Source organism: Hetaerina americana, unplaced genomic scaffold (genome assembly GCF_022747635.1).
Source record: "Hetaerina americana unplaced genomic scaffold, ioHetAmer1.1.p SCAF_10, whole genome shotgun sequence".
In the NCBI taxonomy this organism is placed as follows: domain Eukaryota; kingdom Metazoa; phylum Arthropoda; class Insecta; order Odonata; family Calopterygidae; genus Hetaerina; species Hetaerina americana.
This window is the reverse complement of record NW_027286070.1, coordinates 52615622-52640193: the sequence shown is the minus strand read 5'-3', so window position 1 is coordinate 52640193 and position 24572 is coordinate 52615622. Positions and strand designations below refer to the sequence as shown.

General features: G+C 35.9%; 1 protein-coding gene across 1 annotated transcript; it reads left to right on the top strand.

The window, feature by feature from the left end:
* The first annotated feature begins 1366 nt into the window (after window positions 1-1366).
* On the top strand, window positions 1367-24323 carry Chpf (Chondroitin polymerizing factor). Its single transcript, XM_071598651.1, has 10 exons — window positions 1367-2125; window positions 2266-2417; window positions 5713-5868; window positions 10466-10735; window positions 12579-12745; window positions 13701-13943; window positions 14523-14763; window positions 15207-15399; window positions 21262-21453; window positions 23530-24323. The coding sequence occupies exons 1-10, from the start codon at window positions 1453-1455 to the stop codon at window positions 23733-23735; spliced, it is 2493 nt and encodes an 830-aa protein (XP_071454752.1). The 5' UTR covers window positions 1367-1452; the 3' UTR covers window positions 23736-24323.
* Window positions 24324-24572: the final 249 nt, after the last annotated feature.

Here is a 24572-nt window from a genome sequence, read left to right as displayed (position 1 = left end):
TGAAATATTAGGCTAATGAAATGGAAATTGGTTAAATGTTAAGGAGTGCTGATAATTGTAATGATTCATCAAAAATTGATCATTGCATTCAAGTTTTCTTTCAGGCTGATAATGTCAGGCATATGTTCTCTTGCGTGCTTAAGTACAGCTAAAGTATAGTTTTTCACATCTTTTGAATTCGCCTGATATTTTTTTTAATTTTAAGGACACAGTGTACTTGGTCTTTTAACTTTTAAATGTATCCTGTGAACTAGGCTACACTTCAAACTTCACCTCAAATATATGTAAATACCAGCACTGGGGTAGATGTATGGGGGCAAAGGAGATCAGCTGCTCTGCAAATCTTAAAGGTTCTGCCTGATGCATATTGAAGAAAACAACTGACTCCATCACAAGGAGAAGAGGGTAGGATGTCTTCACCTAATTAGAGTGATGGAAATGACTATTATGCCTTTAAATCTCACCACTGCATTCAGGACACTAAGGCTTTGCAGGAGAAAACTTAGGGACCTAAAACTTAAAACGAAATAACTCACCAATCGACATGTTCAAGCATCTTCATCTCCATTCCTACACTTCACAAATTTCTCCCTTAATACTTTCCCCTGCCCTCACACTAACCATCTGATCCTATCTCCCTCTGCATCTCTTCCCTCTCATATAAATGTGCCTTTAATACTTTCCCTCCATGACCATTCCATCAATCTCCAAAATGCATACTAATATAAGGGTATTAATTAGCATGATGGAAACTTATTTTATAACTTACATGCTGTATAAGTACGATTCGTGAGGGATTTGGTATTCAAATTATGTATTAACTACTAAAAATACTCTCTAATACTACTCTATACCATTAAGTATCGTGTAATCATAAAATTGATCTTTTAGAAATAAAATGTAGTGTATTAAATACTGAACTCCTAGACAAGACTTTGAGTTCACAACTTATTATCCTGCACCTCTATAGTAAAGAATGTAAGAGAATGTGAGTACAGAAGTTAGTCGAGTACTTACTGAGTGAGCAGAGGAGTTTCATTACTTATTGATATAATATTAACCCATAACACCTGTCATTTATGTGCATCATCAGAGTTTCATCATCTATATCATCAATTTCGTGCACAAGATCATAAAAGAGGAAAGTTGATAATCTTAACTTAATCTAAAACTAAAATATCCTTATGTAGACGGCCTTGGCGTGTAAATAGTTAACGACGAATTCCCGCGTTGAACTTCAACGTGAACTTCTAAAGGTCGTCGTGCCATCTCGTGAGGAGGAAAGTACACTTTATACGGTAGAAAAAACACGAGCGGAAATCGGTTGCGCATTGTTTATTTACAAATGAGTTGGAAAAGCAATAAAACAGATCTTATCTACAGGAAATGTTTACTATGTTTTGGTAAACGCAGCTAAGTTGAGTATCTACTTTTTTACCGAACGCAGTAACTATGATTTTAAGTGCTTGTTCATATTGTCGACAAAACACCATATTTTTTGTCGGTCTCTGTGTTGGCATCTCCGTTAGCCTGATATTTACTCCTTTTATGGAAGATGAATGCTTCTTTTCTGTTAAAAATCCTAAGGGCGTATATTCCGAGCACGTAGCTAAACGTCGTTCGCTGAGTAGTGAGGTAGATAAAGATGACTTTGAGCCCCAAATAAATTTTGCTGGAAAACCAAAGAAAGCTTTGAAGACTCCTCAGACACTAATAAGGCCACGGTATTATTCCACGGAATTAGGTATCAGGGAAAAATTATTTGTGGGTATTCTTACATCAAGACAAAATATTTTCAGTCATGCCGTCGCCGTCAATAAAACCGTGGCGCACATAGTGGATAAAATTATGTTTTTCACTGATTCTCCCGGTCCTCTGAAATTAAATATATCAATGCCAGGTATTTTAGGATTTGCTGACACTAGAAAAATTTTAAAGCCATTTCATGCTTTCAAATATGTAATGGATAACCTTTTGGATGAGTTTGACTTCTTCTATTTCGTCAATGATAAATCTTATATCAAAGCTCGAAAATTATACGAAACCGTTGGAAGAATAAGTGTGAGCAAGGAAGTGCACATGGGTACTGGAAGGCCTGGCGGTCATTCTGCATACTGTTCTCTGGGTAATCCTGCTGTTAATTTAGTTCATATTATAATTTCTCTCTAATGCCTGTTCAGTCCTTAGATATAAGTTTTCTCCTAAGCACGCCATTTCCCGTACCAATCACTCTTGTGCAACCCAAATTAATTTTTCCAAAACTAGATGCTGGCCTTCTTCTAAGCCATTCTGTAATGCTACAGATACGTGATGGATTGGACTGGTGTGTTAAAAATGCTTTCTCAGATTCCAACGATGACAACATTGGACGTTGCATCCTTCATTCATCCGGTATTCCTTGCACTCAAAATGCATATGTGAGTAAGATTGTTTTTTAATTTAGTTTTTTGGCTTGACTGACAAAAAGGAAAAAGAAAGTTTAATTTTTTGGGCATTCCAAGGAAGTTAGCTCTATATTGTTTTTCGTTTTTGCAATTGAATTTCTATTAATGTACACGAGTTTTGGTTCAATTTGCATGGAGTAGTTTTAATTATACATTCATTTTCCTCAATAGCCTGTTTAAAAAAAAATCATTAGTGCTTACTGTTTTTCAAAATTACAATATTTATAAATCAAGGGTAATAATAATTACCTGGTAAACTTCCCTTTGAACTTTCCTTTATTCAATCCAAATTTATGTTTCTAAACCTAAATTCTGGCCTTCTTGTAAGCCATATATTTCTACTGATACGCGATGGGTAGGAACTATTATGTAAAGTGATGTGCATATTTTCAGATATCAAGAAAATCTTACAGGGATGAATAATCAATGAGAACATCACTTTTCATGGATAACCATAAGTAATTTATAGTTGTTTCATTAATTCTTGTGAAAAATAAATTCATAACCCCTGTCACTTATTTGCATCATTTAAGTGAAATATATCATCAGTTCCATGCATATGAACACAAAAATGAATGTGGATAATATTATAAATTACAAATTCAGGTGTTATGTGGTGGAACTTTTCCATAATAACAGAGACAAAGACTACCATAATTTACCCCTGAATAAAGATTTATTCACGACTAGTTTCGTTGCACTGCATCATTTTCAAGGGAAGTTCTCACTGTACAAGTCAATGTACATGTATATATATATTAAATATAAGAGGTGGGGAAACCAGAGTATCTCCACGTGCCAGGAGTGTTTAGGCGAGTGGGAAAAACCGAAGCTCTGGGGATGGGAGGAAAAAGCAGGTGAAAGTGGGGGTAGAATGAAAACTTCGTTGCAATTTTCCACAGTTAAAACTTTATTGCCGACCATGGTTTCGATACACTGTATCATCTTCAGGACCTGAAGATGCTTTGGTTTGGGATGGGGTGAGACAGGAAGAAGAAGGGTGTGGATATAGGTTTCTTGAAGTGGCAGGTGAGAGATGGCTTAATTGCTTGTTATTGCAAGTAATTGGAGGGAGACTGAAAAAAATTTTCATTTAACAACAGGTCGTTTCAGATCTTGTGTTGAATTATTTCTGATTGTTCGAGGGCGTCTAGTTTCTTCCCTTTCCCTTGGATGTGTAATATTGTGGGGTTGAAGTTGTATTTGTGATCGGTTTCAATTCTATGTTTCGCAACCTTTGAAGATTCATCTCTTTTCTGTAGACTTTTTCGGTGCTTGTTTGCTCTTGTTTTGAAGTATCTGCCTGTTTGGCCTATGTATTTAGTGGGGCAGGTATTACACATCAGTTCATATACTCCTCTTTTCCAAATTCTGTCCACTTTGTCTTTTGGATTTCTCAATAGCTTGGAGAGGTTTAAAGGGGTGTAAAAGGAAATTTTGTATTTATCTATGGGGAATTTATTTGCTATTTTATTTGACAGGTGGCCTATATAGGGGATCCTGTAGTAACGTTGTGAGTTTTGGGTTGAGGGAGTTGTTTCCGGGGTTAAAGAAGTTATGCTCTGTAATGTCCTAGTTTTCCTCATCTTGTGTAATATGGTGTCTATTAGGTTTATACTGTCTCTATATACCATTTATACTATCTGTTGTTAATGGCTATAGTTTTTATGGTGTTTAGTTCTTTATCATAATGGGATGTTGAGGAGTCTGTGTAGCATCAAGTGAAAGCTGGCTAGTTTGTGTGATGTAGGGTGTAGGGAGTCATGTGGTATAATTTGTTCTGTGGATGTGGGCTTCCTGTAAATTGAGAATTGGTGTGTTGAGCCCTGATTTCTGATGATTAGATCTAGGAAGTTAATGGAGTGATTCTATTCTGTTTCCGTAGTAAATGCTATGTTTTTGTGTGCCGAGTTTAAAAATGAAACAAAGGTGTCTAGTTGTCTATTGGTTCTTTTCCAACCGTGAAGAATGTCATCTACGTAACAGAACCAGTATATAGCATTTCTGGTATAAATATTTCCACTGATAGAGGTGAGAGGAAAGAATCCATGGCCAGGCCTTCCGGTTGTTTGTAGAATTTATTATTGAACGTGAAGTAATTTTGTTCTACACATAGGTTCATGAGTGAATATATTTTATGGACTTTTTCTTTGGGAGTGTCTGAGCGTAGTAGAACATCTTTTGCCAGTTCAGTGGCTTCAAAAGCGGGGATGGATGTGAATAAGTTTAAAACATCAAAAGAAATTAATTTACGGTTGGTGGGGATATTTATATCTTTGACTTTTTCGGTTAGATTGATGGAATTTTCTGTTGCATGTTTCACTTTGAAATTTGTTATTTGTCGGAATACATGGTTAAGTTCGAAAATAGTTTGTACATTGGGGCATCAGTGTTGGATAAAACTGGTCTGATCAGTGTTCTGTTTATGTGTAAATTTGGTAATCCATAGAATCTGGGCGTTTTTGGGCTCATTGAAGTTAGTCAGTATTTCCATTCCCTGGGAAGAATGATTTACTAGAGGTGATTGCTGACCTGACCCGTGTATTGAATGACAATGTGGGGTCTTTTGTGAGAGTGCTGCATTGTTTTTGGTAATGAAATCTTCACATTTGCTAATATAATCTTCTTGTTTCATTTACTGTCCCATTTTTTTGTCACTTTTCACAATGATTAAATTATTTTCAGTTACTGCTTTTCAGATGTTTGGATGGGTTATTGGTGGTTGATAACATTCTCCTTTTGGCTGGTTGTCCTCGTGTTTTCCAAATGGTTGGAGGTGATGTCCGCCATTGGGTGTTTGATGCCGGGAGGTTCTTTGAGGAGAGCCACTTAACAGTCATATGCTAGATTTTTTAAGGAATCCATGGCGGTAGGAACTGAGGAGGAGATTTCAAGTCCTTTGTTGAGAAGTTCAAGCTCAGGGGGTCCAAAATTGTGTTTGGAAAGGTTTGTTACCCTGGGGTGGAACTTAGGTTCAATTCCTGTATTATTAATTGTTGGTTTGAGATCCTTGGTTAGATTCACTTTTTTCTGACAGATCACCTCCAGTTTCTCATATTATATTATTTTTTGCACTTAAAATCCAGCGGGTGATACCTCTTAAAAACTTATTTTTAAAGGGATATTCCTTCTTCCTATTAGCCCACCCCAATTCCTGAGACAGTAAGGTGCATACCAGCAACAATGTAATTCCATTAATTATCACATATATGCTATTTCTTTTATGAAAATAAACACATCTGATGAAATGCAACTATTTTTGCTGCAGGGAGAAGTGTACCACAGTCTTCATTTGTCAAATGGTGAAGACATTGAGAACGACTTAGAAAATTTAATCAAGTTGGATAAGTTTCATGAAGCCCTGGTGATTTTTCCCATTCCTAATGACAGAGTGGCATATAAACTTCATGCTTACTTCTCAAGGGTATGTATATGAATATGTACTTAGAATTGTAATAAAATACATTTTATTCTATGCAAGTTCTTATTCTATATGTTTTAATTTGAGTTAGAAATACTATAACATGCCTAAAGGGTGGAAATACACAATGAAAAAATAACTTGTGTCAACTATGATTTGAACCTGGATTTCCCTATTTCTAGTTCAGCATGCTACGTTAGTCACTATGCATGTACCTATTTATAGTTAACTGACTCCCATGCATAGAATCATCTTACAGTGAATGTGAAGCACCCCAGGAAGTCTCCAAGGATGAAAAACTTGAGCATTAACACTTGAGAATATAACTACAGTTTAAATAGTAGCATTTTGGTAAAGTTTTCATCCATGCCATTTACATTCATTCTTTGAGTCTGCATTACTCAAGGAAAATTACTTTTAAGAAGTGTGTTCTCCTGGCATTCCTTACAAATTATTTAAAATGATGTTACTTTTTTAAATACCAGCAATATTAAATATAAGATTTTAGTTGGCACATATTGATAATGAATAAACGATATTATTTTAAGTTGGAAATGCATGCATACAACTTGTATATTTATTGAGTACAAATCTTTTGTTGGCACAAAGGTATATCATTTGAAATTGAAACTAATGTCACCTTATTCACCTGACCAAATGTACAATGGAAGAGGAATAGACAAAACTTTTGTAATGTCTACTTAAATTTTATTGTTATGATATATGTTCAACTCCTTGAGTCATATTCAATTGTTCCTGGCTCAACCTTGTGGAAATTCATTTTAATGAAATTAAGAATACAAAGTAACTTTCCACTGTCCTTTATTAGCGTATAACCGGTTTCAACGCTCAAGCGTCATCATCGCGGCCGGTTGTACGCTAATAAAGGACAGTGGAAAGTTACTTTGTATTCTTAATTTCATTTCCTTGAGTCATATTCAGTTCACTTATCTCAAATGGTGCAGTTAACAATGGTACAGGTATTCAAGGATCCAAAATATGGATTTTAATTATAAAATTTCAATGAAGATTGCCAGTCTTTTGTCTATTCCGTTTCCAATAATGGAAGGTTTCTCCTAAGTAGAACATAAACAAACTAAGAAAGTAAACTACATTTCATAATATATAACCTTAGAATAAGAATATATGTGCTTTATAAATAACCGTAGGGATGTTATTTAATACATATTAATGCCATGAATTTCTGAGCGTTTATGATCTTGCAGATTGCTTGTTACTGTTTTAATTTCATGTAGACCACTTTGACTCATCCACACGCAAGGGCTGCTCAATAAAGAGTGATCTAAAAATGTTATGTGTATATTTTTAAAATTTAATTTTATGCCATATTGTTAGATTAATGTGTAATGTATATTTGGTTCAAGCTTCATTGATTTTACTGTAGTATTGTACCAACAGCACCTATTGCAAGCTGAAATATGTTCATTTCATCTACAACTATCTCTCTTCACATTGACACTGGAGAAAGTCACATGGAACTGGGTCTGAATTATTGGGAATATTAGTAGCAAACTTCACATTGATTTTCCCAATATACTCAGCAACAAGATTTGTAATGTCTGGCAGTGTATTATCTTGGTACAGCATCCAACCTGTTGGTTTTTAACGAGTCTTATTCGCCGGATATGGCCTTGGAGATCTTTCCGTGCATCCTTTTAGTATGCTTGATTTACAACTGTGTATGCTGGTTTATCATGCTGATACATCATTACCTGAATATTGAAAATGATCTTACCTTTCCCGGTAGGAGCCACCATTTTGACTTCCTTAATGTTGGTGATGCAGAACATTTGTACTCAAGAGTTTTGCTGTTTGTACTCATGATGATTAGACCAAGTTACATCTGAAGTGATATAACCTTCTAAATAAACTCTTCATCTTCTTGTATGTAATATCAACTTCCATTCTGAAAAAACCTGTACACTAACATCTCATTGTTCAGAATATGCCGTCTTGGACCCCATAGCATGCACACACACTCATCTTTAGGGCAATTCAGGTGTCATCCCATAACATTTTCAATTTTTATTGTTGCTCTTAATGTTATTTGTTGATCTTTTCTCACCAAAACAGCCAGCAGTGTTAATGTTTGCTTCCAGAAGGGCAGTGACTGAAGCTCTGGATCCACATTCCCTTGAGATTGATTGTCTACCCTTATTAAGCATCGTGAGCACTCTTACATGTACAGTATATAGAAGAACAGACTCTCCATAAGCTGTCTGTTATGTTATGTAGCCCTTGACTAACAATTTGATCAGGTTAAAGCAAAATTTCTGTGCAGCATACTACTCATTGAATGATTCAAAAGAATACACTTTGTATTTCTGCGTACATTATATATTCTGCACATAGTTTATACTCATTGGATGTTACTTCCATCATTCCTGTTGATGGACTGAACATGTCTCAACTTGCAATGGCTGTATTTGTTCTTAAACTTTTATCACTTTTGCATTACACATCAAGCTAACAATGTGACATACATTTTTTGTGCTATAAATTATGGAAATAAAAATGTACTAACACTCTTTATTGAACAACCCTAATAAGACTATGTCCGCTCACTATGTATAAAGATTTGTGATTCAGTTTTCTGGACTTAAGTATTTCTGCGCCCCAATTGGAAGAGGTATAGTAAATGACCATATGACTCATGTAATACTGCATGTGACCTTTAATGGGAACATCATAGGGATGTCTATTGTTGTCGTCTTTCCCTTCCTAGTTATTCAATCCCACTTCAGATTAATGTATTATGATAATTTACAGAGCCATTCAAAAAATGTTCCGGACATATTCACTTATATGAAGACTGCCAGTACCTTCCAAGTTAGTTCCTCTGCTAGCAATACTGCCTTTCGATTAGACATAAATATTAGACTTTTTTACAAAACCTACTATTTCACTGGAAATGAGATAGCTGAGACGTAACCTTGATTGACACTAGGTTAGTGAAGGGGGAGAGGTTAAACAAAGTTACAAGTAAGGGGAAAGATAGGGAACACACGTTTGGTCGCTTGGTTGCGTTTGGAAAACAGTGACCCACGTATACTTTAATCAAACACAAAAAAGCAAAATTAATAAAAAATGAAACAAACTTACAACCACTCAATCGGATATCTCATATGCCAGGGACCGGTTGTTCTCACACGGGAATAAAAACAATAAAAATCAGAAAGAAAAGGCCCAAGTTCCCATTCGCAATTACTCAGATGTGTTAGATCTTTGTGAATTGCACTGACTCACTCATCCAGGGTTTATAAGGATTCCTCCTATGCCTGTTGACCTGTCAATCATTATATTTACATTCTACTATTTCACGATAAAAATTGGATACAAAATAAAACCAGTTTTGGTAAATATCATCTTTATCTATTGAAACAGTGCTGTAAGGATTTTATTTATATCTCTGAGGATAATGCGGGGATACGAGAGATTGGTTATGGGTAGAAGTGAAGTTTCTCAAATGTTATGGCATAAAATCACAAGTTTTCGTAAGAAATGTACAACAGGTTTCATCAATGGCTACCTAAGGAATACTAATTAACATTTGCTTTCAAATGCTATTTTTTGTGTGGATGTCAAGTCCGGAAATGCTTGCCACTCAGCCACCCCAACAATCACCACTTTGAAATCTTGAATTAAAGTATCATTGAGGGGATGAGTGTTTGGTTCAAAAATGTAAATCATGTAATGATTTCTTGGAAAATTGAAAGAAGTTGCCTCTTAAAATTTAAATTATGGATAGTAAATCATTCAAAAAGAACAGAGTGACTGATGAATTGAGGAAACCAGACACAGCAGATGGGTAAACTATCCTACTTTTTATTTATATTCTCACAAAAGTTTTGTTTCCAATTAAGACATTCATAGAATTTTAATTTAGGAAAATCACAAATTTAAATCATCCACTTTGTATCATTTATATATTGAAACACTGCAGAATTTTACCTCTATTCATATAGAACTGCATTGTGATTGCTGGGATGATCCCTCTAATACAGTTGTCATGAAACCATGGTCACCATCCCAAAGGTCAGTTTGATAGATGGGGTTATAGGTCACCTCATATTTAATTGTAAGGCACATCAAAAATTCACCTATCATGGTAGAAGGGGTAGTTTAATTCTCTCATCCACCTTCAGTTTCCAAGTAAGTTCTGACCCCTGAATAATAACATACAGGTTGGGATTTAGCTAGGGGTATTGAGAGTATTCACCCAGTATCCACCAGCCAGGAGCTTAGTTATCTAACAACTAGGCTCTTGTACCTTTCCCAGAGAGTGTTCATGATAAAATGAATGATTACCTACCTTATTAACCTTACACCAAGTAAATTATGGTTATAATGTAACCATGAATCAGATTTAGTATTGGCTGGAAAACACTACTTAAAATGGCCTTATGCCCTTGTGAAAACTGGTCTCTGATTATTCAAAAGGTCATGACCCTCAACTAACTCGTTGTACTTGACAACATTTTTGACTGGTAAATATCCAGACTCATTCCTATTTTTACAGATAATCCATTTGCATTGGATGTTATTTTGATTTAATTTTGATTTCTTGGTTTGTGTGCAGATTGAATGTGAAGCAAATGAGAATGAGATTAAGAGACTGAAGAAGCTGATCGATGAGGAAAGTAAGGCCATGATATCAGATGGTGCCTACTCAAAACAGTCAGCAGCTAGTCTCTCGGTGACATGGCCTGTTGGTTCGCAGCCTGGGAGCCAACCGAACACTCGCTTTGACATCCTTCCATGGGAATATTTCACCACTAATGCAATATACCCAGACTCTGACTTCTCATCTGCGAGGCAACTTAATGGAGCTGAGTTGGAAGATATACAGGTACATGAGAGTATTGTTACACCTTATTTTTTTCCTTTTTTCATATATCTGGTCCACAGATCAAGGATCGAATTATTTTTTTTTAATTTTCAAAGCTTATGGAAAGCTGAATGGCCAGCAGCAAGTTATTTTGCAAGATGAAGTGTAATTAGCATACAGAATAAAATGGAAGAAAGTTGACTTTCAATTCAATTTAACGGAATTTAAGTATTATAGCTTCATCATGGAGAAGGCCTCTAGAGGAAATGAATTGAATTAGATTAAAATTTATTTCGTAGTTATTGAAATCGTGAAAGAATTAGAGATCAACTCTTGTGGAGTTCATTTATGAAATTTGACCTAATTTTATATACATTTCTGAAAATGAGCCGTTGTATAACTAATTATGTATGGCATTCATCAATTTGGATCATTATGTATGTTAAGTATACTAAGGCCTTATATCCTTGGAACTGCATTAGATTTTAGAAGAAGTCAAGCTACTTTCCACCTCCTTCCTCAACCAGAACCCTTAAATCATGTGGATTGAGTGAAAAATGTCTGTTGTGAATAATTCATGCTATGCTTATTGAAATTTAGTGTTGATGGGAGGAGTGTTACTGAAACTTCACAATGAGTTATAAGTTATGGAAGATAATTAACCCATTTTGAAATGTGTAAAAACTGCCAAAGTATTCAATCCAATGGCTCAAAAGTCTCATGGAATTAAGCTTGTTCACACACTCAGAAATGAAAAGAGCACCTTTTTGTTCGGTTTGAATGATATCCTGTTTAAAAGATAAGCATTTCTTAGTAAACATTTCAAATATCAAACGTAAATGGTACCATTTTCTTTTTCTTAATGGTATTTTTAATTCCACTGTGTGTGGATTACAAAAGAAATGGTGTTAATGTTGCTTAGTGAATGTTTTTGTCAAATCCTGGTTGCCAAGCAAAGAGACAGCATCCATATATGTATGTACGAACACTCTACAGTTAATATACTGTTCAGCAAGATGCAAGTAGTTCCCCTAGCCATTGGAATAGTCAAATATTTTCATTTAGTGTAAATAAGCTATAAAATGAATGTAATATGTGACTATGAGTATGAGTGACTGTATGTTATACATAATTACTTTCACTTACAGTCTACCCTTGTTAGCAGATTTATGGAGGTCCCAAAAGTATGGATGAACTGAGTGGTAAATCATATAAACCATTTCCACCAAGTTACTTTATTAATTATGGTTATCAGAACTAACAGATCAACTAGTGAAGCTTAACAATTGATGTTTTTAAATCTAAATAGCTACCAGTGATCTATGTAAAAATATCATTCAGTTTCCTCAGAATTGAGGATGAATATTAGCAAAATTGTTTTAATTTATAATGAATTATATACATATTTTAGTCTGCGTGACCCCTATTCCTGCTCTAATGTCAACGCCTACAAGGATGTCTTGGAGGCATTAAAATTATAAAAATGAAATGTAACCAATGATAGAATTGGCACTTTGTAAAAAAAGTTACATACCACTGCTCACCTTAGTTATAGATTCAGTTTCCTTGTAGTGGAAAATTTCTCTTGAACCTTTTACAGAAATACCAATAGATTTTCCTCATCATGAAATATTTTAGTTGATGTATTTGGTTACTTATGTTCTAAGTAATTATTAAATGGTTGAAACTCAACTTGCCACCACCTGCTAGGAAAATTGATTGTGAACTCACATTAAGTGTTATAGGAATACATGAATTTAAAATATAAAAAGTTCTTGCGGGCATATTTTTAACAGTTCAGACAAGCGTGACCATTCCATTTACCCTCCCATCCTGAACAATTCTCATTTTCTTTTAAAAACAGTACATCATCAACACTACTGCTCAGTATGCTGAAGAACAGTATCAAGGGAGGTTACGTTTCCGTCGTCTTGTCAATGGCTATCGTCGGTTTGATCCATCCAGAGGAATGGATTATGTTGTGGACCTAACTTTTCGAGATACTTCATCTGGTTTAGAATTGCAGAAGAGGTAAATTTCATTGTAAAATCCAATTCATTGCTGTATTTTTAATAGCTTCAAAAAAAAATGCCAGTAGTGTTGTTTCTCTTACCCTTTTGTGAATATGAATCTACATTAAGTTAGATTAAGTCCTGTGCTGGGTGCAGAAGTAGAGATGCAGGATACATTTAGATATCACACTTTTGAATTGTTTCACCTCAGTAATAAGAACAGTTATTTGATCTCTCAGTCTATATTGAGGTTGTTTTCTATTAAAAATTTGTTTAAGATATGATTGAAATTATTCTCATGCTTTTTGTAATATTTATTGCCTCAAGTGTACATCTATGTAAATACAGTCAGTGGTAACAATATGACTTTATATTTTCTTGTGCATGGCTGCCAATTTAATGCCATTCTTATACAGTAAGTCCTCGAGTTTAGACCACACTAGTGCCTTTTTCTGGCCCTAATCCACACTTCTGTTATTTTGTGTCACAAACCCTGTTAGCAGATTGAGGAATTACCGACTAGATAAACCCAGATAGTACTATTGTTAGGTGTTTGGTATTGTCCCTGAACATGTTTAGTTGTATTTTGCATTCATATTTAAGGTAGTACAAACATTTTTATGTGCCAAATGCTGTTTTGACTCATAAGATGTAAGAAGGATGTGTATGTACTTGAAAGATAAAAGTATAGTTTTGTGCAAATAAGTATTGCACATTGTGATTCTTGTTTAATTTACCATGGTTTCAAATTAAACTGAGAAAAGCAGAATTCAAACATTATTTGCTCCAAAAATAATTCATATTTTTGTACAGATTTCAACTTCTATGAGATTTTGATCGTAGTAACCATATGCAGTTGTAAATGGGCCACGTTATCATTAATAAGCATGCACACCAATAATATGCAGCTTTTTTTAAAATATAATTATGTTTCATGTTAATGCTCATCCACTTTTTATTTATGTTTTCCAAAGGTTTGAAGTGGCAAAACCATTGGGTGCTGCAGAGATGGTCCCTATGCCATATGTAACCGAGAATACCAGAGTGACCATATTGCTGCCAGTGGGACCAGAGAGTGTGGATTGGGCACTGGATTTTATTCAACGCTACAGCGAGAGTTCAATGAGTGGCGCTCCTGGTTTGGGAGGATGGGCTCGCTCCACTTACCTCCTTCTGGTGCTCCTCTATGACCCTCTCATGCCTGGAAAGGGCACTAAGTTAGTAATCTCCTGAGTATTTACCTATTTATGAGATCCAATTAGAAACATAGTGGAAGGGAAAAATAAAGGAAGGATCCCATGAGGAAGAAAAAGATAAACGTGCATAGGAAAAATTAAGAAGATAATAAGATTCATCTTATTAAGATGTATAACCGGGAGGCTGTCAGGTGGCAAGTTAATTAACACTGATTAAAGTAGAATGGAGTGAAATACTAATGGTGATGATGGGAACCAGTTGTAAATCACAACTAAACATTTATGAGGAAGTACAAATAGTTCAATAAATATGGGTATAGTAATCTTCTGCTCCATGTTAATGTCCAAAATGGAATGTACCACTATTTTTCAAAGTAAAATGTGCAAACTGTGTAATCATCAGTCATACTTTTGTGATATATATCTTAGTTTGCCAGCAAATATTATTGTACTCTTTTAACTTATTTTTAAATGGTATTGTTTAAAAAACAAACAACACATTATCAATAAGCAATAGCATTGAAAGAAGATATGATACCATCACTTTTACTCATACACAGTCACTTCATTTCTAATTCAGTTATTGTTTTTCAATGACAGGGATGACATATTTGGAAAAGTAAAGGGAGAGGCATTATCTGTTGGTTCAACTCTAAGGGCAGCTCCAACTGGTCCAGTTGGGGGCTCTGGAATTGCCTGGGTATCCCTGAAAAGTCCTACAGGAGGTTTAAGAGTTCCAGAGTTTGCCATTCTTGACATGGCAGTCAAGAAAGTAATGCCTGATTCACTCTTGCTTTATACCCGTCCTAATGCAATTTTGCACCTGGATTTCATGAACAGAGTAAGTATTTGTGCCCAAAGCATCCGTTAGTTTTATAGTTCTCCAGTAATAATATCTATCTTATCTTCTCATGATCATATTTGGATCTTTGATTGGCATACTCTTTCATTTTCATAATTAATAGCTTAGTTGTAATTATAAACCACTCCTTTGTATATAGAATTAATTAGTTGGTATACAGTTTTATGTATCCCAAATGATTCAGGTTACCTCACATGAAAAACTTTTCATGAAATAGTAATTCTTCTTTATGATGCTTACTTATTTAATTGTTGTCTCATCTTGCCTTCATACTTTAAACATCAATGTATTCAAAGTGTTTCATTAATTAGTGGTATGCAATCGCACTGATTTGAATTTTATTTTGCGTGTATAATTTTGTGGTGATTTATGATGACTAAATTTAAGGATTTCATGATGAAATACTCTTTTTAAAAAAACAGGTCAGAATGAATACAATACTGGGCTGGCAAGTTTTCAGTCCAATTCCATTTGCTGAATACCACCCGGAAGTTGTATACACTGGGCCAGACTTGATTAATCGCCCAGTAGAGCTAGATGTCAATAAAAGTTATGGACATTTTGATAGCTTTGATGTGGAGCATCTTTCTTTTTATGCCAAAGATTATCTAACAGGTTAGTAATAAATCGTATTCTAATTTTTTTGTTTGTTTTTTTCTTTTGGGTGTTGAAATGCTTTTTAAGTTAAAAATGACACTGGGGTGTAAAAACTACTTTAAAATGTAAGTAATTAGGTACTGATTACTCTTAAAATCAGATGCAAAGAAGAAATTAATAATTATGATGATTGGAGTGGAAAATGCTATTCTATTATGTAGTTTATTTCTATACATAAAATTAACCTTATCACTTGCAACCAAAGGGAGATAAACAGCATGTGGATAAATGAAGACATAACACTCAGACTAGTAGAAGAATGTTGTTATTTGGGCTGTGGGATTGGCCAAAATAGAAGGAGCAGAGAGCATTAAGTGGAATGACATTAAAAAAATTTGTTGTCTCAGGCGTAACTTTGTGGAATTTGCATAACATATGTAATGAAATAATTGACTTTGTAATTCCACACACTTTGTGTGTGGAATTACAAAGCCAATTATTTCATTACATTTCAATATGGAATGACATTGGCTGAGAAATCTATCCACTAAAAGAGTCAAATTCCATGGAACAGAAAATAACTTGGTATGAACATAAGGAAGTTTTTCATAACAATTACATAAGGATTTTATTTTTCTGTTCTCATGATTCAATAACAGCAATATGGAAAACAAAGAATGAAGTGATGAACAATCAGTAAATAGGGGCAATAAAATGAACAAACATTTACATGCTTGTTAATAGGGGCAATAAAATGAACAAACTTAGTGAGTATTAACAAACCTCTGGAGGAATAGATGAAAAATGATACCCACAGAGCCACATATGGGAAGAAAAAGGAAGCCAATTGAGTGCATTCTAAAGTGAACCTGATTTCAGAAGACGGGGAGAAAGTGGACCAATTTAAGTGAAGATTGATTGGAAGGCCATGAGCAAAATACAGTTAATGATTTTTTTTACACCACTGTAAAACTAAAATTTAAGGGAAAATTGAGATTGGTATGGTGATTTACGGGGAAAGTTAATCCCTTGCCAGTGATCAGACACACATTCAAAATAGTAGGACGTACACATTTACATGGGGGGTTATTTCCGAATAGGTTTACAAGGAAATTAATCCTATTGCCAGGGACCATATTTGGGAGCTTACAGATACATCCACGGTCACTCTGGTTAGCCTAAAACAGTTTACAGGGACTGGCTCTGGGCTACCTAAAGCACTTGAATGATAACTAGGAAGAGACTTGTTTGCTTGCTTGAAGAGGTTTGCGAAGAAATTAATCCAGACACCATGCACCTACTTCGGGGCAATAATACACACACACTCACTCACTTAATTATTACAGCCAAGCAATACCAGCACCTGGGAATATGACAGAACACTGGATGGCATGATTGCATTGTCAAAACTGAAAATGGTAAGGAATAAAGCTCTGCAGTGAAAAGAAAGAAACAAATGAAACATAAAAGAGGAAGGCAAAAAATCACGTAAAAACTGGGGTAACACAATGGTGAGAATAGCAGCTATGCATATTTTGACCACAAAGTGCTCTGCTCTTTAGTGCTCTGAGGAGAAAAACTACTATAACACAGGGTTGAAGTCAATTAAATTGAGGAAACCCAAGGATCAGATAAATAGGTAAAGGGAGAGAGGGGGGAAGAAGGGGGGAGGAAAATTGAATGGACCCAATGAATGACCATCGGAAGGTTGTTCGGGGATAATGAGGGGGGGAGGTGGGCTGGTGAAAGTTAGTGGAAACTACAAGGTGTGATCAAAAAAAGACGACTGGTTTTATAATTTATTTCGACAGATGGAGCTTAATCAAACTTGTTGCCCTCAAAGTACATGCCTTGGCTGACGACACAGGTTTGCCAGCATTTCTTCCAGCTCTTGAACCCTGCCTGGTAAGCCGCCTTAGGGATCCTCTTCAGGTCCTTTGTACAATTAGTTTTAATGTCCGCAATAGAGTCGAATCAATGTCCTTTCAAGGTTGATTTTAACTTTGGAAACAAAATGATGGTTTTAAGAAACTCTGGGTTGGCATTGACTCTATCCAGGAGTTCCTGGCAAATGTCCACACGTTTTTGTCACTGTTCATCAGTCAACACCCACAGGACGAATTTTGATGTGACGTGCGTTATGCCCAAAATGTCTGTCAAAATTGTTTGAGAGGATCTAAAACAAGTGTTCACTTCCTCGGCTATCTCCCTAACAGCTAAATGTCAATTCGCCCGCACCTATTTGTTCACCAATTTGACATGGTTGGGGTCTGTCGAAGTGGAAGGTGAATCTTCATCTGTTGAGGTTTTGCCTGATTTAAAACGACTGTACCACTCAAAACACTGGCTTCGACTCATAGCTTCATTATCAAAGGCTTGCTGAATCATTCCAAATGTCTATGTAGCACTTTTGCCAAGTTTGAAACAAAATTTCATGCCCACACGCTGTTCCTCTAGCTCCTTCATTGCTGCCGTTGCACTCGGCGGCGAACAGATTAAGACACGTACCGCTGCTGCTGCGTAACAACTCAACATAAACAAGCGCAACACCTCTTGTTTTAGTCGTCAGATGTGTCGCTAGAAGGCACACTGTCACGTTTTGATCTGTTGAACAGTTTGCGCAGAATAAAATCAGTCCGGTCTTTTTTTGATCACCCCTTGTACATGACCATTGCGGAATATAGGATAGTGTTCAAAATGTTTGGTTTAGGTGATACTAAAGAGAGGGAAGAATGGGATGGGTGCTGAATCACTATTTATGAGATGATGTTTGTGTTTATTTATTAGAACACTTTCGTACACATCGAATAGATGATTTGGTGTTTGTTTGAGTAGTTCTTAATTGTCTTGTGTGATGTTGTGCCCAGTTGTTAAGCTCTGATGACTGGAAAGCCATAGTAATGGAAAAGATAAATTGATCAATGATTCCATTTATAGCGTCCACTTATTCTTGATGCACATGAACAATTAATAATAGCAGAAAAAAGGATTAACACAAATATTACTCACTTTGATATTTCAGTGGTCCCAGCTGCCTTCATCAGGGTATAAGAAGTCACAAACAGGAAAGTAGGAAAGTGAAGGAATACTGGAGGGGAGAGTTAAATAGAAGGGCATATACTACCTTGATCAAAAATTTCCCGGAATTTATTCAGAAAATTAAAAATACAAGTTTATTCATCTAAATCTATATTGTCCCCTTCAAAGTAATCCCCATCGACTGCAACACACTTATGCCAGCGCTTGATCCAATCCTCGAAACATTTTTTATATTCGGTTTTCGGTATGTCCATCAGTGCTTCCTGCGATTTTTCCATTACTTCCTCTCGGCTGCTAAAACGCGTTCCCCGTAATGGTTTTTTAACTCGATTGAACAGAAAGAAGTCACAGGGAGCCAAATCAGGTGAATTCGGTGGCTGTTGGATGGTATTTGTTGCATTTTTCGTCAAAAAATTACGAATAATGATAGCACTGTGCGACGGTGCGTTATCATGGTGCAAAATCCACGAGTTTCCTGCCCACATTTCTGGTCTCTTTCGGCGAATTGCTTCACGCAAACGTCTCATAACGCCCAAATAATACTCTTTGTTTATGTCTGGCCTTCTGGCAAAAATTCATGATGCACTACACCGTTGTAATCCACGAAAACCGTCAGCATTGCCTTCTTTTTTGACTGAAAACGACGTGGTTTTTTTGGTCTCGGCTCATTTGGTGAACGCCATTCACTTGCCTGATGTCTGGATTGCGTGTCGTACTCATAAACCCACGTCTCGTCTCCAGTAATGATCCTTTTGATGAATGTGGGATCGGATTCAGCCTCGCAAATCATGTCTTTTGCGACGTCAACACGGTCTCTTTTTTGCATGAAATTGAGGTCTTTTGGAACCAACTTTGCTGCTACACGACGGAAACCCAAATCATTAACCACAATGTCTTGGGCGGATCCATAGGCAATGTTCAAGTCCTCCGCTATTTCTCTGATGGTTAATTTGCGGTTATTGACCAACATTTCTTTTACTTTATCAAATTTTTCACCGACTTTCGATGTCGATGGTCTGCCACTGCGTTCATCATCTTCGATTGACTCACGACCACTTCTGAACCGCTCGTGCCACTGGTAAACGACCGTTTTTTTTAGAGAATCGTTGCCGAAACACTTTTCCAACATTTCCAACGTCCGTGCGCCACTAAATCCGTTTTTTACGCAAAATTTAATACAAGTTCGTTGTTGCAAATTTAAATCCATTTCTGAAATTGTAAAAAATCGCCAACACACACAGAGATAGATGTACTCTTGGCTACGTAACTTTTGCAATTGTCAAGTTATGACACTAAGATTTAAAGGGAATATCAACAACAGATGTACCAATTTAACAAAAAAAAACAGAACTCAAATCGGAACGATGGGAGCGCCACACGGTGGTTATTCCGGGAACTTTTTGATCGAGGTAGTATAATCGATGTTTGGTTGTTGAAAGAAGGTGTCAGCTAATTGGAACAATGGGGATGGTAGGATTTAAAAAGATAGATAGAAGCTAACTCTGTAGTCCTTAATTTTATTGGTGTGGCTGTAGGTGGGAGGGAGACAACAATGGATTCTTTGTAGTGGTTGTCGAAATTTTTGCTGTGGGTAGCTGCATGTCTGGGAACTGGGAGGGAGGCCAATGGGGAGGATGAGTTTCAGGATGCTCCTTGTTGGTTCTAATATTGTGTGGTGTGGTGCATTGGCCTGTATAGAAAGTTGGGCAGAGGGTACCTTGTTGGAGGTGTAAGATATTTTTAGAAATGTAGGAAGAAGTCAGGAGTGATGAGATATTTGAGGTGTTGCTGCAGAGGGGAATTTGTTACAAGAATGGAGCAAGTTTTGCATCTAGCACAATCGCTTGGAGTTAGAACAGTTTTGGGAGTTGAAGTGGATTTAGAAATAATTTGGATGGGTGAATTTGAGATTATTGGAAAGATTTGCTGGACGTTTATATGTTACAGTTGGGTATTTGGAGAGTAGGTTGGTGGTTGCTTTGTTTTCGGAGGGGATAGGAAAACAATCTTTAAGAATACTTTTAAGGGACTACATGCCAGAGAAGTTAATTATGCAGATGGATAGACTATCATATTTCTTCATTTGGGATAATTTAGGGCTGTATGAGCATTTAAGGATTTTTTGTGCAAAAGGTAGTCCCGATAGCCACATTGGATGAGAGAGGTATGGAGTCTTGAGAGGAATTTATTCAGGGAATCAGGGTTGTTACAGATATGGTGGCCTCAGATAGAAAGAGAGTATGGCATGGACTGTTTAGTGTGAAGAGAATGACAGCTATTAAAATAAAGATTCAATTGCTTGTTAGTGGGTTTAATATGGGCTGAGGCTTGGAATTTGTTATTTAGGAGGGAGATTAATGCATCTAAAAATGTGACTTGAGTGGAAAAAATGGTGGAAGTGAAGGAAACAGAGGATAAATTGAGTAGCTTCATTTTATGAAGTGGAAAAGTGCTGCAATCAGTTGTTCATTGCAATACAGAGGATGTTGTATTGAGGGAAGAGATAAAGCCTTTGAGCAGTCCATGCCATGCTACCAAATTAGAAATATGTCATCAATGTATCTGAGCCAAAGTAAGGGTTTCAGGGTGTATTGGGAGAGAAAATTTAGTTCAAAAAGGCCAAGGTAGAGATTGGCAGATGAAGGACTGAACTTACTTCCCATGGTGCAACCTTTGATTTCTATATATTGGCTATTGTTGAAAGTGAAAGAATTGCATGTGAGAATGAATAAATTAATTTGTAAAAGGTTGTTGTTTATTTATCTCTTTAGTTATTTCATGATTGCATATTTATAATTAATATGTTTTACATTCTGAATGTTGATTTGGTTCCTTTTTCAGCTCGCAAAAAGATTGAAGATGAGGTACCTTTGGTTCGAAATGATAAAGATGTGTCTCGGGGTCATGGTATGACCACAAAAGATTACCCATCTTTGTACTCCATGTTTGTGAAAGCCTCACAACTTCACATGCTACGAGGGGTGGAACCCTCCCTGAGACTCTGGCATCCTCTCTCACATGTTCCTGGGCAAAGTGAGTGGCATTTGAGTTCTTTCTAAATGAATCATCCTCTTTAAGTATATTTTTTGTGCTATGCATAAAGGGCTGTGCGTATAGATGTCAACTTTTAATTTTGTGTCATCTAATGGTATTAGCATTCTGCAGTATGCCAAAATTGACACACTGTTATTGATGGTAGGAGGATTGGAAAATTTTGACTGCAGCTGATGGAGAGGTCAAAGTCTGTTGCCGTGTAACAACCCTCATTAGATGAATTTGAATGTCCCCACTCTCATAACTTCATTCTGAGGCTGTCACTTATGGTATGAAGTGGAAGGTCTAAAACAAGCAAGATTAAGTCCTTTTAATACTTACATAACATTTTTATTTCCATAATTTTACTTTAATGTTTTATGGGAGCATGGTAAGTTTCACAACAAAATTTAATAATCTGAGGAATTTGCTGCAGATGTTGCTAGTGAATCAATATCTCTATGAGGGTATTAATATTTGATTATCATTCAGTCATTGACATACAGACCAAAAGCAAGTTTTACTGCATCTTTTCTCTACCATGGCATTTTTATCAGCCTGCCATTTGCAGTTATTCATTTATGGTTGCCAAAATTTGACCAAACATGCATGCATTTCAGCTTTTTTAGGTAAATGTATGTGATTTTCTATTTTTAAAAGTCAGGAAGTAAAATCTACCTTGATCATTTTGTGCCATGTGTTTAGTACATACATCAAGATTTTAGCATGTGTAAGATATACTTTGTTATGCAACAAAAGTATTATTCGTACGGGAAATGCGTTATCAATTAAAATTGAGGTATTTCAAGCTAATGAAGCATGTGTTTATCCTTTCATTTACCAATAATCGTCCAATTTGTGTGATCCATCATAATGGATAATCAATATATTCTATGTTTTCAGGCTTAACGTTGTGGAAATCCATTATCACTTAAGTAAAAATGCCAATGTATCTTTCCACTAAATTTTATTCAGTACAACTACTGTCAACAAATCGGCTTCATCCTCCTAATAAATTATTTTTTATTTATTTTCTGAGGTTATTATCATTTTAAATTTTTATGTAATGGTTAGTAATTATTTTGATATCATTGAAATTTGTATTGAAAGCAACCATTTTCTATGCCTTTATGATAAATTCGTACAACTAAAAGTTGAATGTCTGTAGACTGAGTTTATCGGGAGGGATACAATGCATGTATGCATTAGTAGAGGGGTGACATCCCCTTTAGCCCAATGTATATTGCTTCATAGCTTCACCGCATGTGAGATAAAAGTTAACTTGCTACATTGTATACATTTAAAATTAATTTGGGAATTTTTTTTCAGCAGTACTTTCAAAACAATATTAAACTCTGTTGCTTACTACTCACTCCAAAAGTGGTGTAATAGAAATTTCTACTATGGCAACCATTTTCTAGGCCTGATAGGGGAAAGTACTTAATAGTGGGTATTTTTCCAGCCACTTGACCAGTGTACCCCCGGCCCATTAGCCTTAAGGTTGATTTTAGAGTAAAAAGAGAGCTTATGCAATAAGCCAGGAAATTTAATGGTAAAATGAACCTATTTTTAGTTTGTGTCTGCGGTTATATAAAAATATCTTGTGCCATATACAGTGGAGTGGGAGGTCGCGGTAGCTCAGGGGTAGTAGTTTAGGCTACTGACTGGAGGGCCTGGGTTAGATTCCCAGGCAAGCCTCTCTGGGCACCTCCAGCTCCACCCTAGCTATGTAATTTTTTGGGTACCAGATCTTCCTGGGAAACCATAACTAGCACAGGGAAAGAGCCTGGACCCACTACCCTGATGTGTGAAATTCACACGCCATCAGGCTTAACACTGGGTGGACTACAATTCTACCCATCACCTACCAAACCAACTTTCGGGTTGATTACTTTGTCTATAGTTTTACTCGGTGGAATATGAACATGCTTAAAATTTTTATTGCTATAACTTCCCAATGTCTTACAAAAGTGCATGTAATACATGTGATTTTTTGCATGTAGCATGTAAAATGTAACAAATAGTCTATATACTCTATCCATTATTCAACAGCATTTTGTGTTTGTGTCATTTTAGGTGTAGTGAGCCCTGAAAAATATGGTGGCCAAGGTAATGGAATGATCCTGCCAAACTGTAAACCTACACTTCCTGTTAATGTGTTCTCTGAGTGCTTACTACACTCTGACTTGAGTTTGGGTACTCGAGCACAACTTGGTAGTTTGTTGCTGCAGTACAGAGAACAAAAGAGACAGGATGTTACACTTGCTGCAGTTGGGGGTTGAAGATTACAAAAACACCTATCAGTCATGCCTGCCATTATTAGCTGATAAACACACAAAGCCATTCTTCAGCCAAACAGGAAATAATCCTTTTATTGCTCAGGCATAAGAGGGTAACTGTACAATTCCTTATTATAGCCTAGTGGCCTAGGAGCATGGTAGAAGTATATGCAATGGCTTTGGCCATGTATCTCTTTGGTAGCCCAAGTGATAAATGAGTGCCTTCTTTTTCCGATGATTTTTCAAGCAGTGCCTTACATGAATGTGCCTTGTTAGGTACAAGTGCATAATATATATGTGATGTTATCATGTACCAATGATGAATTAGGTAGGTACATAGAATTAAATGATTCTGAGTTATTTTCCTATGATGTACTATTTATTGTTCTCAAAAATGTCTCAATGATCAAAATGTTGCATCCTATTTGTTTGCAGCCATAAATAATAATTTTTTTCTAATTTTTACAGAAATATTCTAGTTAATAAGTTTTACACTATGAAAAGTTTACATTGTAATTGATCAAACATTGCTGTATTTTTGTTTGATGCCATAGTATTCAGGTATTATTTAAATTTTATGCATATTTTTAAGTGCCTTGTTACATCCTAATAATTGATGTTATATATGGATTTGTAATATAATTCAAGGAAATACATTACCATTTTTGGTAGTTGTATTTATCTTATTGGTCTGACAACAGGTTTTCTTTTTGGCAAAACTATCAGTAGAAAAGTATTAAGGGACTAATGTCACATTTCATATGTGAAACATTGTCAGCTAGGGTTTCTCAGGAAGATCTTCAAACAAATAGCACAGCTTAGGGCCACGGGGAATTTCCA

Coding starts and splice junctions, on each gene's coding strand:
- Chpf (XM_071598651.1), top strand. CDS start 1,453: ATGATTTTAAGTGCTTGTTCATATTGTCGACAAAACACCATATTTTTT. Junction 12,746..13,700: donor GGTTTAGAATTGCAGAAGAG/GTAAATTTCATT, acceptor TGTTTTCCAAAG/GTTTGAAGTGGCAAAACCAT. Junction 14,764..15,206: donor ACCTGGATTTCATGAACAGA/GTAAGTATTTGT, acceptor TTAAAAAAACAG/GTCAGAATGAATACAATACT.